We start from the raw sequence: 16125 nt of genomic DNA, 5'->3' as shown, positions 1-16125 counted from the left end.
ACTTTATTGTCTTTTGATTTGAGAAATGCATCAGTGTCTAGCTGAGTCTATTGAATGGTAGGTAGTATGGTGGTATGGGTCTTCCTCTCTGTGTCACTCAGACCTCACCCTGGAAATGCATTTTGTGAATAGGGTCCCTGTGGTGTGGTGGCCACATGTAGGAACAGCTAGGCTTGTATGCCCTGTTGTTTTAATGTATTTTCATGGAAATAAATACAATAATAAAAAAAAATAAAGAAGTAGGTTCATGTTTTTGTATATAATTCTAACGTGTTTGTGGGTACATGGCACGTGGGACATTAGTTTCCATGGCTTTCTGAGGCACATTGTTGCATTACATCAAAAAGCTGTAGACCACTTATTTTTCACTTGGCAACCCCCCCCCCCCCTAGCAACCATTCATGTCTGCCTGCACATTGTCGGCAGTTCGGGGCCACAAGTTACATTTCTGAGGAATCTTTCAGAGGACAGCGCTCTGTGGGCTACAAAGACCCTCCTGTGTGTCTCAGTCAACGAGACTCCCAGGGTTTCATGTGGAAGAGGATGGTCTGGACACGAGGCAGCTGCTCCGCTCCGTGGGACGCTTCGATGAAAGGAAGGTCTTTAGATAACATAATATTCATGCCCTTGTCTGGCAAACATACGGAAGAAACAGAAGAAAAATATCAGTATCACGTTATAACGTGATAACTTATTGTTTTTAACATAAAACATTTCACCTTATAACGTGATAACTTATTGTTTTAACATGAAACGTTCCATGTTATAATGTGATCACTCATTGTTTTAACATGAAACGTTTCACGTTATAATGTGATAACTTATTGTTTTAATATAAAACGTTTCACGTTAAATCTCTCTCTCTCTCTCTCTCTCTCTCTCACAGCAGGTGGTGGTAGAGTAGGCTGCACACACAGACACAGAACAACTGCTGTGCACAGTTGGTACAGTGAAATACTCAATAATGGAGGCTTTTTTCATTCATTTCAACATCTTCTTCTCTTCCCACCAGCACAGAGGAGGCTTTTTGGGAAACAACATTCAAGAGAAAAAGAGAGTGAGAGAGAGAGAGAGAGAGAGAGAGAGAGAGAGAGAGAGAGAGGAGAGAGAGAGAGAAGAGAGAGAGAGAGAGAGAGAGAGAGAGAGACTCTTCTTCAGTCACCACTCAGTATGAGACTAAACTGAACAAAGGGACTATATTCAACATGTGACCAGTATAGCTTTCTGTGCCGACAGAGCAATGCTACCTATCTGTCCAAGGGAAGCAAGCAACAGTTGTGATTGGAGGATCAAGAAAAGAGGGCAGGGTTTGAAATTGTGAAACATTTTTAAACAATGGCGCCATTCAGGACGCCTTGGATGTGCTTTTAAAAAAAGACACAGGAGCTCAGTGTGAGCTTGCATTTTCACCTTTTGGGAGGAGGTCTTAACATGGCAGTGGGCAGCTTAAAGGGGAACACCACTAAAATAAAAAATTATATTAATATTCTATTATTCTTTCCATGGCCTAAGACAATTAAATTAATATTTGTGAACATGAGCTACTCTCTCCCAAAGCCAGAAACCAGATGAGTAAAATTCTAACTTAACGCCATTATTGAGGAAATTAAATTAATTCACACTGTAATAGGAATAACATGATACATTCTGAAATTGGACGTAGTTTCCCTTTAAATAAGTCTGTGGATCACAGAAAATAAACTGAGCAGAGTCAAAGGGCACAGGCTCAAACGGTGGCCAGGGTTATAATAAAATGTCCTCAATAAAGGCATTTGTTAAATGTCCAGTAATTGATTAATCAATCTATTGTGCCGCTTCACACTAAATAATTTAATCAAAGCGTGTCAGTGGCAATCTCCCTGTGGACAAGGATTTTGAAGGACTTCTCTGTATATGATGTTGATGTGGAGGGAATGAATGGGTATGTGTGTGTGTGTGTGTGTGTGTGTGTGTGTGTGTGTGTGTGTGTGTGTGTGTGTGTGTGTGTGTGTGTGTGTGTGTGTGTGTGTGTGTGTGTGTGTGTGTGTGTGTGTGTGTGTGTGTGTGTGTTGTATTACTTTACTACTTGTGAGGACCAGTTTGAGGGAATTTTTGGGGGAAGTGAGCACATTTTTGTAGTTCCTGGCTTTAAAAAGGGGCAATTTTAAGGATTATATTAAGGTTATATTAAGGTCAAGGTAAGGCAAGACATGGGTGTGTGTGTTGCTGTTTCCTTGGATCCCCTTGCCGGGGTAAACGGCAGAGGCGTTAAAGTGTCACAACCTTGATAAGATGATTGAAGGGTGGTGTCATGGTAACTGATAACATCTCAGACTGAGCTGGATATGGACTCATTTTCAGCTGCGCTGAATTTCAACAAAAAGCACTAAATTGTTCTCTCTCTCTCTCTCTTTCTCTCTCTCTCTCTCTCTCTCTCTCTCTCTCTCTCTCTCTCTCTATGTCACACACGCCAACTGCCTCTTTCAAATGACGCCACAAAGAATTAGTCCACCGATTCTCATCTGTTAAGATGAGTTATAACGAAAGATAACTTCAGGAGTGTCCTTATTTGCATAATCATGACATTAATTGCTAAGGTGCCTCTAAAGCCATCGCTCTTTAGCACAGATGATTCTGAGAATTTGATTTCTGAGAGCTGAAAAGAGCATTTATCAGCATCTCCAAACAAAGCACTCTCCCTATTAGCAGCGATAATTGAAACTCATTCCACCGCTTCCACAGCTGACACTCTGAAAGCTTGTCCTCCCCCGGATACTAAAGTCACTGCATTCAGCTCCTTATCTGTTTCATGTGTAGGGTGCCGGATGCTGAATAGTAAAACTTTTGCCAACTTTTCACAGACCCCGTTTGCTTATGAACGTGTAAGTAAAGTATGTCGGGGGGGGGGGGTAGAGAGGTATTGGGGAGATAACAGAGGGAAAAGGACAGAGCCTGTACGTACTTTATGCTTAAGCACCTTCAAACGGAGGTCCTATACCGCAGTGGTTCTGCAACAGGGGAGCTTAGCCTCAGGGGACCTGCTAGCGGAGCCTTGATAGGAACTTCATGAATTACAGAATGCTTCAGTCACAAAACATCACATACGTAATTATTCAACAACATAAATTACACATAGCATTTAATATTATACAAATACTACTATAGCCTTTTTTTTTTTTTTTTTTTTTACTGTCTGTGGATATCATATGTTTGCTACGCTATGTTTGCTTTCCGCTATGGGGAAATGGAAATAAAAAGGAAATATTTCAGGACTACAATAAAGAAAATTGCTTTTCAATAACTTTTATGCTCAAGTCAAATGGAATAAGACTATGGAGTGTGTACAGATGGATCCAGACAGGCAGACAGGTTAGGGACCGGGATTAATTCGGCATTGGGGAGGAAAAGGTTGATAGTCAGGAGGTAGGCTATAGCCTGCCACCAAAAGCGCTTCCGCTGTGATTACGAGCAAAAGGACCAACTGTGATACTGTTGAATATGACAACATGAATGCGGTACAATTTGACCCTCTCTGTATTATTTAGTGATCATGTCACACTGTAACAATAACATGTTGTGAAGCACTTTGCCAACTGAGTACCTCATACAGGGAACAAAATAAACGTTTTGACTTACCAGCCATTTGGCTGGCAGATTTTTTACCAACCAAAAATTATAAAGCTTTTTAGTATATCGCCATGTGTTATTATTACTCATATGCTATTTTCAATTAATATCATAAACAACATAAGAAATATTAGCATAATTTTTTGTGGGCTGAAGGAATGAGTCAGCATTAATAGTTTTAAATGCAAATAATTTATTGAAACATAGAAGTGGGGTCGGGAGGGACACACACACACTGTTTCAACTCACCACCCCCGCATCATATTGTAGTCTAGTCTGTCTTCAAACTTCCACTCCTCTCGAAACTTTTTTATATTTGAATATCAACATTATCTGTCCATCCTCAGTAATCCTCAGTTTACTATAATATACTCCTGTCGTGAGTCCTGACTAGTGACTGCATCGTCTTTCCAAACGCACGCACACAGACAGAGAAAGGGAGAGTGACCCCCCCATTTCCCTTTCCTCAGTCCACACTGTCTGCTGTTCTCTATGGCTCTGCCGCTGATCAGGATTAGCTTGTTAGCTTATGCTAACGTAACGTTCATTTCGGGCGATGTGGGCATAAAGGAATGGCGACGATGTAAAGCATGTTAGATGCATTTGACCCGTTGTGAGAAAAAAAAAACACCACAGACTTATTTCGGCTTGCAAAATAGGCGCACTGCTGTGTAGCGCTGCTCTGCTTTAATGCGAGCAGAAGCACGGACTGGGCGGATATGACTTGCCGAGTTGCCACGGATTTTTCAAAATAAGAGTATCATATGAACCAAACGTTGCTAGCTGCCGGAGCCATAGATATTATGACTGGAGCTGCGCTTGGGGCGGAAATGAGACCCGCACAGGATTTTCAAAATAAGAGTATCGATATGAACTACACGCCAGGTGGCGGGCAGACCTCTCATTTTTACTCGCCAAACCTTAAATCTGCCCACCATTGGCGGTTACTTATTTTGTTCCCTGACCTCGTACGAAGAACAATACACTATTTCCAAACTTTATTATCTAAAGATGGTAAGTTGGAGTGTTATGTACATTCATATTTGAAGACAGTACATAATTTGTACTTTTTTTTTATCCACTTTTCCTCTTATTTTTTTAAATTTTTCTCCCATCCCAATTACCCACTGTGCCAATTCTCCCCTCCCCTGTCTTGAACGTTGCTCGTATATGCCCCCCACTGGCCGGTTGTAGGGAGGATAGAAGCCTTGCATCACGTGTCCCCTCTGATACACGAGGAGGCAGCCTGTCACATCTTTTCACCTGCCAGCGAGGACTCTCATTGGCGAGGTGTAACGTGTGGGAGGCTCACACTACCCCCGCCATTTCCTGTCTCTGCTGTGCAGGCGTCCCCAACCAACCTGTAGGAGTCGCTGTCCACAACGTCCAGATTACCACCCATCGACTTCCACCCGCTAACTCTGCCAATTGAGTTAGTATGACGACTGGCCCAAGCCGGAGGCAACGCCGACAGCCGGAGTCGAACCCGGTGTCTCTTGCGTTGGTGACAAGCGCAATGTCTGCTGCACCACCCAGCCGCCCTAATTTGTACTTTCTTGTGATATATATCACATTCACACTCCAAGTGACATGGGCTGTCCAAAAAAGAACGACTAATTAGGTGATGACAATGACTAATGACTATCAAAATATAATTAAAACCTTAGTTCAGTGGGTTGAGATTTTGATAAAAAGTTATATGGTTCTTTGTCTCAAAGTTTGTCTGAGGGGAAGCAAGTTGTGATTGGAGGCAGGGTGGGCAGGGTTTGATATTATTATTACCTCTGAACTGAATTGAGAGAGTGAGAGAGAGAGACCATGGCGACGCCCGCCTTTAGCTCTCTCCTTGGGATGTGAACAGATCTCTGACCTTCCAACAGGAGAAAAGCACCATATATCTGCTGTTGACTGACCCAGTGACAGCCTCTAACCTGTGACAGTCTCTAACCTGTGACAGTCTCTAACCTGTGACGGTCTCTACCCTGTGACAGCCTCCAAACTGTGACAGCCTCGAACCTGTGACAGTCTCTACCTTGTGACCAGTGTTGTAGTCGAATCACTAAATATCGAAGTCCCCAGTGTTCGAGTCTGAGACCAAGTCTGAGTCACGAAGGGAAGAGCCAGAGTCCAGTCCAAGTCGAGTCCCCATTACCCTGGCCTAGTCCGAGTCCGAGTCCAAGTCATCAAGGTTGAGTTCACTCCACAGATGTCTGTTGAAGTTTGAGGTTGTCCCGGTCTTCTCTTCAATAGTTTGTTTACATATAGAACATCTAGCAGTTGTTTTTTTGGAAACTTTTAATTGTATTATTTTTTAAAGCATCTTCATGATTTAATGCAGACATATGTTGCAGGGACTATTATAATCATCATGTTGGCGTGACTGTATGCATCAAAGGGTTAAATCAAGCATTTTTAAGTGCTTTAGAGGAAATGTCAAAATATCCCGATATATATTGTGCATTGTGATATAGCCAAAATATATCGCAATATCATTTAGAGGCCATATCGCCCAGCCCTAGCCTCTACCCCATGACAGCCTCTAACCCATTATAGCCTCTAACCTATGACAGCCTCTAACCTGTGACAGCCTCTAACCTGTGACAGCCTCTAACCCGTGACAGTCTCTAACCTGTGACAGTCTAACCTGTGACAGCCTCTAACCCGTTATAGCCTCTAACCTGTGACAGCCTCTAACCCATGACAGCCTCTAACCCGTGACAGCCTCTAACCTGTGACAGCCTCTAACCTGTGACAGCCTCTAACCCGTGACAGCCTCTAACCCGTGACAGCCTCTACCCTGTGACAGCCTCTAACCTGTGCCTCTAATCCGTCACAGCATCTAACCTGTGACAGCCTCTAACCCGTGACAGCATCTAACCTGTGACAGCCTCTAACCCGTGACAGCCTCTAACCTGTGACAGTGTGACAGCCTCTAACATGTGACAGCCTCTAACCCCTGACAGCCTCTAATCCGTGACAGCATCTAACCTGTGACAGCCTCTAACCCGTGACAGCCTCTAATCCGTGACAGCATCTAACCTGTGACAGCCTCTAACCTGTGACAGTGTGACAGCCTCTAACATGTGACAGCATCTAACCCCTGACAGCCTCTAATCCGTGACAGCATCTAACCTGTGACAGCCTCTAACCCATGACAGCCTCTAATCCGTGACAGCATCTAACCTGTGACAGCATCTAACCTGTGACAGCCTCTAACCTGTGACAGCCTCTAACCTGTGACAGCCTCTAACCTGTGACAGCCTCTACCCTGTGACAGTCTCTACCCTGTGACAGTCTCTAACCTGTGAGGCTGCTCCGCTATCATTTCAATAAAAGTTATTTTTTTTCATACACTGTTGGTGCTCCCCCCCCCCCCCCCACACACACATACACAAACACACCACCCCTCAAATCCAATCCAAAATTGTAATCGATCAAACAATCTTGTATTCCACCCTCGGTGCAGAGAGAGTGTTTGGGTGCAAAGGTATTTGATTTGTGTTGTACCGGCATTCTTTTGTAGTCTCAGTTCATCAGAAAACTCTCAAATATTAAAAGACATATCCCTCACCCAACTTTGTGCAGTTTTATTTCATTTGATTTTGGACTTTCTGAATCCCTCTATGATTCACTGAAGGCAAGCTATATATTGAACAATATGTGAAGAAAAATAAACTCTCACCACCATATCTTGTTCTGACAGGTTCCTACTATTCAATTGAGATTGTCAGAAGAGCCATCCATTGCTTCAATACTATCAAGCGTCGAAAAGCGCTGTGGTATTTGAAATTTGGTATCGAATGACACTGTGCCACTCAATAACAAATTAAACCTAAGTAGTTAATCTCATCAGTATCAGTGAGCCAATAAGCATGTTTGTTTCAAGATATAAGATTCAAGATGGTTTATCGTCATGTTAAACAGACAGTTTGCCGTACAATGAAAATCTTACTTTGCTAGTCTGCCATTCACACAAAATCACACAATACTTAACTAAATACTTAACATACAAGTGAGTGCAAAATAATAAGGTAAAAATAGAATTTTTTTATAAAAGAAAATAAGATATATACAAGGCACAGTGAGTACAGTGATAACATGTCTTCCTTCCAACCACAATCCAAAATCATCTAACAAAGCCTCTGACAGCACATGCGATGCAGATAGCTCAGCAAAGTAAGTTAAACGGTAACGGAACGTAAAAACCAAATGCGTCCACATTTTTATAGGATTCTATCACATTTTCATAACAATAGCACCCTGCGCTGTTTTCATTGAGGTTTCTTACAAATTAACGATGCTCTATGTTGTCCTTTATATGCCGATTATCATTAGAATCTTAAATTGTACCATATGTCCCCCTTTAGACAACATATGTAACGCTGCCAGCGCACTTTTGGTAAGATAATTAGTTGACCATTCGCGGTCGCTATACCGAGGTCGCAGTATTAGTTTACCGCTGTTTAGATCACGTCGAAGAATATAGACACATCCCAGTGACCTGCGACCTGTGCTAACGCTCTTGGGAAATGCAGTGTTGTAGTTTTCAACATTTTCACCTTTTAATTTTAAACCAATGCTGCCATCTACTGACAACATAAAGTGTTGTCTAATCGTCACCTTGAGAGCCACTTCCGTATACTAGCGTCGCCCCTAACCCATTCTAGAGATTCCCACTTTTTACTGGGAGTGGGGCGTGGGCGTATTTGGTCCCAGACAATAAGAGTGACTGCAATTGGTCACCGAGACGTTATGTGTGTGTGAGAGATGAAGAGGAAGAGAGTGAGTGAGTGTATCGTGGGTGAAGAGGGAAATTAAATGGATTGGAAGTGAGTGAGACAGCGCACCTGCTGTGTAGCTACTCTCTGTTCCACTAACACTGTGTCAACAGAGATGCTGATGCAGCTACAGTGTTGAGGAGAAGTGTGAGTTCTTAGAAGGTCAGAATCCAATAGACATCCATAATGTATGCCTTAAGTGACTAGTTGAGCACGTATCGATCTAGGCATCACAATAAAACATGGTGGTCTTATCAAATGAAAGCGGTGAATAATAGCTCTATGGGTTTGTGCTAAATACATTTAAAGGAATCCAATAAACACACTGCCGGCAGTCTCAGCATTGGGGTTTTTGATTGCTTGTTGACATTTATTTTTTTTCTCAGTGAGTTTATCCATCCTAAGAGACCGATCAATTGTAGAGTTTCATAAAGAAAAAGGAAGAAAAAAACCACACAGTCATCCTTTTCCAGAGTGGGAAAAAAAAACCACATTGTGGACACACATCGCCTGTAGAATTGTAGTGGTTTCAAAGATGACACCGATGTGAAAAATGCACGTTAGGGTCGCCACGGTGGACAGTGTTACCTGTGTTTCTCTGTGTTTCTAGGTGTACAGGCATACACCCATTACATTACTTGCCTACCATTGATTTGCTCTCAAACGCATCTGTCTCTCTCATTCTCAGTGCACACCCCCTCCGCAGCTAGCTTCGTTGTTAGCAATGTGCTAACTTACGGTGAATAAAAAGTATATATATTTTTTTAAGTGTAGCGCACATTCATGCGTACAGGTACATAGGCCTACAGTACCTGGGGTTGATGTGTTTGTAGATACTGGGAAACAACCTTCTTTTGTTCGCTATTCATACAGCTTGAGGCTATATCTGTCATCATAAACACCCTAACGTGTGCACTCTATCTCTCTGTCTCCAGCTGCCTGAGTGTGCTTTGCTTTGCTTTGTGTGTGTGTGTGTGTGTGTGTGTGCTTTGCTTTGTGTGTGTGTGTGTGCTTTGTGTGTGTGTGTGCGTGCGTGCGTGCGTGCGTGTGTGTGTGTGTGTGTGTGTAGGGGAGCTGTCCACTTTTAGTGGGCTGTTGTGTGGTGCTGACATTATTTGTTCACGACGATCACTCCCTTGCCCAGAAGCAGATGTGAATATGGTCATTGTGTGACAACAACACTGATTGACACACATACAGACAAATTAGTGTTGAATTCAGATGCGTGGTGCATTGTTGATGTTTTTCTATTGGTTAAAACAACCAATAGTTTGACGACAACGTTGATTGACACACATACAGACAAATCAGTTTTGTGTACTCTTGCTGGTTCCCGGCTGTATACGATATGTACGCTACACTTTGCTTGCTTCATCACATCACAGCCGGGCAAATTAACATAGACTGAAATGAACTTCAGATCTCCCGGGCAATGGTATGTCATGACCTTTTATTTTACTCACTCAGAAGCATTTTATATTACCTAAACATACAATTCTGGCCACTTATTTGTCAAAATGTATATGGAGAGTCTCTGTTTACTGGGTGCTGCCACGATGAATTGAATGCGACTTGAATGCGAAAATAATATTTTACGTTTTAATCAAAATGTCAGCTCTTGAGTTGTAACCCTGTCTCCAATTACAGTAGATGTAACCCCCCCTCTGGTGCATTTATATGTAAATGAACAAACGTGGCCACCTGCTCAGCGATAATCGAAGGGAAGCTGAGAGAGAACAATTAGCGAACAATGCTTTAGCTCTTGGGGACATTGAGTTATTGTGAGGTGAGTAGGTTATTCTTGAATAATGAATTGCCTGTCGATGTATTGAATAGCTTTGAAAACGTTATAAATACAACTGCTGTAAACACAAGAACACTGCTGTGCTGTCTGAACACTACTAGTTCACTGATGAATCATGTCTGCAAGGCAGTGGCATGTCTGCTTCTGTGGGGAATTCCTGGACTGCTTTGGGACTTTATTAGATAGATTTGAATCCCCCGCTGTGTCCTGCTTCATGATGTGGGTGGGGTGGGGGGTTGAGGGGGGCGTGAGGGATGGGAGACTTCAAAGTGAGTAAAGTGTTTTGAAGAAGGGGGGGGGGGACTTTTTGCTAGACATACTGTATATAGCCTAAATTAAAGAAAAAACATTTTCACAGATTTTGGTTGTGGTTGACGACAACCATCATTGGTTACCTGGTTAAACAAGCGCAAATTTGCAATTGCTGCAACCTCTTTGCAATAGGTCACACCCATTGCCACGCCCCCTTTTAGCCAATTGGAATGACACACAAACACCCACACACACACACTTGACCTCCATGCCCAATTTCAGCCTCCCAGGGCAAAACCTGTGGCCGCTAGAGGGTGGGGAAATTTTTGTGGACCAACCGACAGAGTGTCTTATAGAGACAAATTTATATTACAGAAGACAAATGTGTTTAATGTTTCAATGTTTATTTTTGCTGTATACAAAAAATTCTATACAGATTTTCCAAACTGTTCCCAGAGAATTGACCTATATCAAGCCCTGCCCTCTTTTCTTGATCCTCCAATCACAACTGTTGCTTCCGTCGGACAAAGCCTCAAATGTGATTTATGTGACTTCTTTAAAGGAGATTATCAACCTGTTCACAGAGCAGCGAGCAGCCATTAGAGGATAGTCTTGAGTTATTGATGGGTAGCATAGTAAACAAATGGCCCGGAGTGGCGTACAGAGAGAAAACAGAGCTTTTATATAGTGTGTTAGTGCCTGATGTTGTGGTAGTTTGTCATGCATACAGGTGACTAAATGTGTGTGTGTCCTCACCCCCTGTGAGAAATAGAAGGCAGCAATGCCCAGGGGCCAGAAACAGCAGAGCATGGAGAAGATAGCCAGGCCCAGGTGGTCACGTGGAGGTACCACTATGAAGTTATCCTCACTCTCACTGTCGCTGGAGCAGTCCGTCTGTGGGGTGGGGGCAGCAAAATCACAATAACACAGTTAGCGCATATCATATAATATCTCTCTCTCTCTCTTTCTATTACACACGCACACACACATAGCCTTCAACTTCAAGTCTTGTTCATATGTAGCCAGGGTGCGATCCAGGAGGGGAGCCCGGTCCGCTATAGCTCCCCTAGATCAGACATCAGCTCCCCTGGGGGTCTCTAAAGCTCCCCTGGGAGCTGTATCATCATCGTGTATAATAATAAACGTATGCTATTTTGGATGTATGATTAATGATTTGCGTGTAGTGGCTACTTACTGGGACATAATTCACGGCATTCTAGCCTTTTGTGGTGTTTACTACATCTCCCATGACCCTTAGCGGGGGATGACGTAGTTAAAGAGAGACAGTGAAAGTTGTTGTTTGTGCGATAGTAGAGTGCGTAATAAACTAGCGTTTTTGCATCGGAACACGACTCCGTCTACGCTATCATTACTGCATTCCTACATTTGTGACCCTTGGACGTATTTCGGAGATTATATCGAACATGTCAACTGAACAACAGAACGCAGATCGCAGAACTTTGAACGCAGTTTCACTCAAGCTGCGCAGAGTGCCAACGCTTGGTTCGCGCAAGCCGAAGCCCAATTCGCTCTCAGGAATATTACCGCGGATGCCACCAAGTACTACTATGTGGTAGCAGCCCTTACGAATTCAACGGCAGCGAGAGTGGTGAGTTTGCTGGAAAACCCACCTACACATGACAAATATGTGACTATAAAAACACGCTCTGAGTTTTTTTTTTTTGCACTTGACTTGTAAGGTGCATTCTCTACAGGGGGTTCACTCACAGAGCTCCGTGCTGTTCAGTTGCAGTATGCCGTTATGTTTTATCTTCTGTGTAAGCTGTTATGCTTTAACCTCTTGCAGCAGGGAGCATGAGTAGAGTAGAACCATATTGCCAAGACTAACGATATTGCCATTGCCATTTATTCTGAATTATAATAAATGGTTCAACTGTGAGTGATTCCTGACAGAAATATTTGAAACAGACGTATATGGTTCTCTATTTTAAACAGGGCTGTATTGACTAATTTGAAGTTTCAATCAAAACCGACTGTACTGGTAGAAAGCCTATTATAAGCTTGATAAGTTTGAATAGAACATTTGAATACACGTTAGCATTTTTATCACACACAAGTCAGTGGCAGTTTTCCTTGCATCTGCAGCATATAAATGGACACAGAACATTAACAGAAATGGAGCCCATTGGGAAAAGAAAAAAAAGACATCATAAAGGACAAGGCATTTTGCCATTATGAAAGCAGAAAGTACCTTCAGAACACCTCATAAAACCCGAGCCCTCAAGAGCAACCCAGGCACATTAGCTCATTCAAGCTGCAGTTATGCTTAGTCGAGCAGCATTTAAAGTTGAGTGATCATTAGGGGTGGGAATCACCAGTTTCATCACGATACTATACAATATCGATTCTTTGGACAACGATACGATATTTTCCGATATCACAAAGTCTGCCACGATACGATACGATTTGATTAGATTCAGGTGCCTGCGATCGATATGAGATGATATTATATGCCCATTTAACACAATCAGTAACATTTAAATCAACAAAAAAAAGGCAATGGAAATATCATTTGACATTTTTATTTTTGAGCTCTTCCAGACATTTAAATGAAAATCAATCTATTGTTTTTAATACAAATAGACCTCCTGTTCACTGTTTTTGGTTTGTTCTTAATTTTTTTCCGATATTAATATCCTATTCACTGTCACAGAGAAGACAGGAAGAATAGCCCCAGCACTGCTGTGGCTAATGAGGATCCAAATAAACATAAACAGAGCTGTATTTTGGCTGGAAAAGGCATATTGGGAGTCCGAAGGTGCAGTACCGGCCATATCCTGTTAGTGGGGCTATTTCGAGAATGCACCCTCCTTCCCAGTCCCCACTTCTCTCTGCCTATGGCTCTGGGGTAAGCTAACGTAACGTTATTTTCTATCTTTAACGCGACGTGGGCATAATGGAATGGCGAGGATTGCAAAGCAGGTTAGATGCATTTGACCGATGGCGGAATAAAACAGCAGGGACATGTTTTGGGTTGCAGAATAGGCACAATAGCCTTGCTCTAGTGATGCTCTAGAGAGTCTAGACCAGACCTGGGCATTGTACGGCCCGCAGGCCGGATACGGCCCGCGGGATGATTCTGACCGGCCCGCGAAAGATTACATGATAATAATTTTTTTTTATTTTTTATTTTTTTTATGTCAACGTTCACACGCACAATATACGCTTAGGAGACATGCTCAGAAGATGTTGGTTCTTTTTGGATCCACCTACATATGTGAACAGACATTCTCAGTCATGACGTTTACCAAGTCCAGGTACAGATCCTCTCTCACTGATGAACATCTGGCAGCTGTGCTTCGCATCTCCACCTCAGACATGCAACCTGACTTTGATGGACTTGTTAAAGCTCAACAGAGACTGGATTTCTCACACTGAATGAAAGAAAAGAGAACTGAAGAACACTAAAATGTGGAAATATAACAAGTGAAATGGGACACTTGATATTTTTTATTTATTTTTTGCACAGTTCTGAAAACATAAAATGTTTAACCCTTAGGAGTCACGCTGGAGCTTTGAACCCGTCGGCGGACAACAAAAGAAATTCGAATCCCTCTTAAATACTCAAAAAGGACATATTTTCAGAAATCGATAAAAATAGAAAAATTGCCATTTCTAGTGCTTTGACATGTAAGGTATACGTCCCCCAACTTGCTAAACCTAATACGACTTGTAAATACGTTTAATTCTTGCTAGATGGTATGCTTGTAATAATCTCCATTTGCGATAAAAACTACATCGCGCGTCACATCCATGGACGCGCGCACACACCACACACACCAACAGCGCATAGGTGTTAATCACTGAGTGATCTAATATGCATATTCTTCAGCGCGAGAGGGGGGGGTTGTGTTTCTCACTGTCTGTCGTTGATAATATAATCTGGTCCTGCATTATTATTATTATCATTCTCTCTCGAGAATACACGGGACCCGACAGAACGTTAATTTATGTATTAAAAGTAGTCTTATGCTTTTCATCCTCGCCCGTGTATATACCCACGTCGCGCTAAAACAACATAAACTACTGTATGGCAGACAGAGTGCGTGTGTGTACGAGTTATGAGTTATCTCGCAGTTCATTCAAGCGCGCATCACGGTCATGACAGCTCTCTAGAGTAGAACGGTGCGCTCACAGGGGCGTAGCTGGAGATTCTGGGCCCCATGAAAGAAACAATTTGTAGGCCCCCCAATCTATTAAAAAATGTGGGGCCCCCAATCTATAAAAAAATGTGGGGCATTTGCTGGGCCCTTGGAATCATCCTAACCCCCCCCCCCCAGCTACTCCCCTGCACACACACACACACACACACTCTCTCTCTCTCAAACAGAGAAATCAAAAGAAATCAGTACATTGTTGTTGATTATTATTCTCTATGTGTTTTTAATAAAATTGTGTGATATTCTATTCCAGTTGTCTTTGGTCTTGTTTTCTCTGGTTATGATCATGTTATTAGTGTGTGTGTGTAAAAAAACTAATTAATAATATAATTATTATAAATGTCGCTCTCTCTCTCTCTCTCTCTCTTGAAATCTACAGTTACACATTGCTGTATTTAGTGAGGTAAATGAGTACAAGACATGTTTCACAGACACACACACACACATACACACACACACACACATACACAGACAGACACACACACACATTTACATTTACACATTTACACATACATTTACATCTAGTCTAGTTTGCTTATTTTTTTTTGATATGGTACAGTACTGTAAATACAGACACAGACACACACACACAGAAACACACACGCACACACAGGCTAGGCCTCCTGCTGGGTCCATTCACTGGAATAACAAAGGAATGACTGGGCCTTTGCTCCAGGTGTGAAATGGTTCTAGTGACAATGATCACATTGAATTCTGGGAGTGTAGTTCTCTCATCAGATAGCTGAATGAACTTGGATCTACTTCAAGTCCTATACTGAAAAGGTGTTAGGATTTTACCAGAATGTTTGATAGGACATTGATTGAAAACTATCGTCTCAAATTTGACAATTGATGGCTTATTTTGAAGGTATGAATCTGTAATTTTATATTATGTAACAAAAAAAGGGGGAAATTCTCAGGAGGAGGAGCTCTTTAGGTTAGACTCCTAAGGTATAGGCATGTAAAGTAAAAAAGGCTACAAAACTGGGACACTTTTCTTTACACAGTTCAGTGACATGTCTATAAGATGATGTGATGTCTTTAGAAAGCTAAGAAAATCCTTGTTTCAATAGTATATGAAACTCAAAATGCCCTTTGTTATTAATGTTTCACATTTTGTTTATCATTTTGGAAATAAATTCTATTTGAATAAATGATATTTTTGAAAGCTAACCTCACCTTTTAATTGCCAAATAATAACATACACTCTTACCAGGGGTCAAAACAATGCCATTTACTGCTTTTTATATAGAAATAAAATGTATACACGACAACGCCTCTACTTCCTCAGGCGCCTAAGGAAGTTCCAAGTCAGTCAGAAGATCCTTAAGAACTTCTACTCATGTACAATAGAGAGCATCCTGACTGGCAACATCACCTCCTGGTTTGGGAATAGCACTGCACAAGACCGAAGCAGACTACAAAGAGTGACGCGTTCAGCCGAACGCATAATTGGAGGGGGGCTCCCCACCCTCCAGAACATTTACAACAAGCGGTTGTAAAC

At 42.1% G+C, this 16125-nt stretch overlaps 1 protein-coding gene across 1 annotated transcript in view; it reads right to left on the bottom strand.

Moving 5' to 3' along the window:
- syndig1l (synapse differentiation inducing 1-like) overlaps window positions 1-16125 on the bottom strand; it is a gene marked incomplete at both ends in the record, with an annotated part of 127660 nt that overhangs the window by 980 nt on the left and 110555 nt on the right. The window contains one exon of the mRNA XM_084314730.1: window positions 11197-11334. Coding sequence (XP_084170856.1) covers window positions 11197-11334 — 138 coding nt within the window. The remainder of the gene's footprint in view (window positions 1-11196; window positions 11335-16125) is intronic.

The sequence above is a fragment of the Notolepis coatsorum genome (genome assembly GCF_963971535.1).
Source record: "Notolepis coatsorum genome assembly, chromosome: 5".
NCBI classification, from domain to species: domain Eukaryota; kingdom Metazoa; phylum Chordata; class Actinopteri; order Aulopiformes; family Paralepididae; genus Notolepis; species Notolepis coatsorum.
Note: the sequence above shows the minus strand (reverse complement) of the source record. Positions and strands in the feature narration are given on the sequence as shown.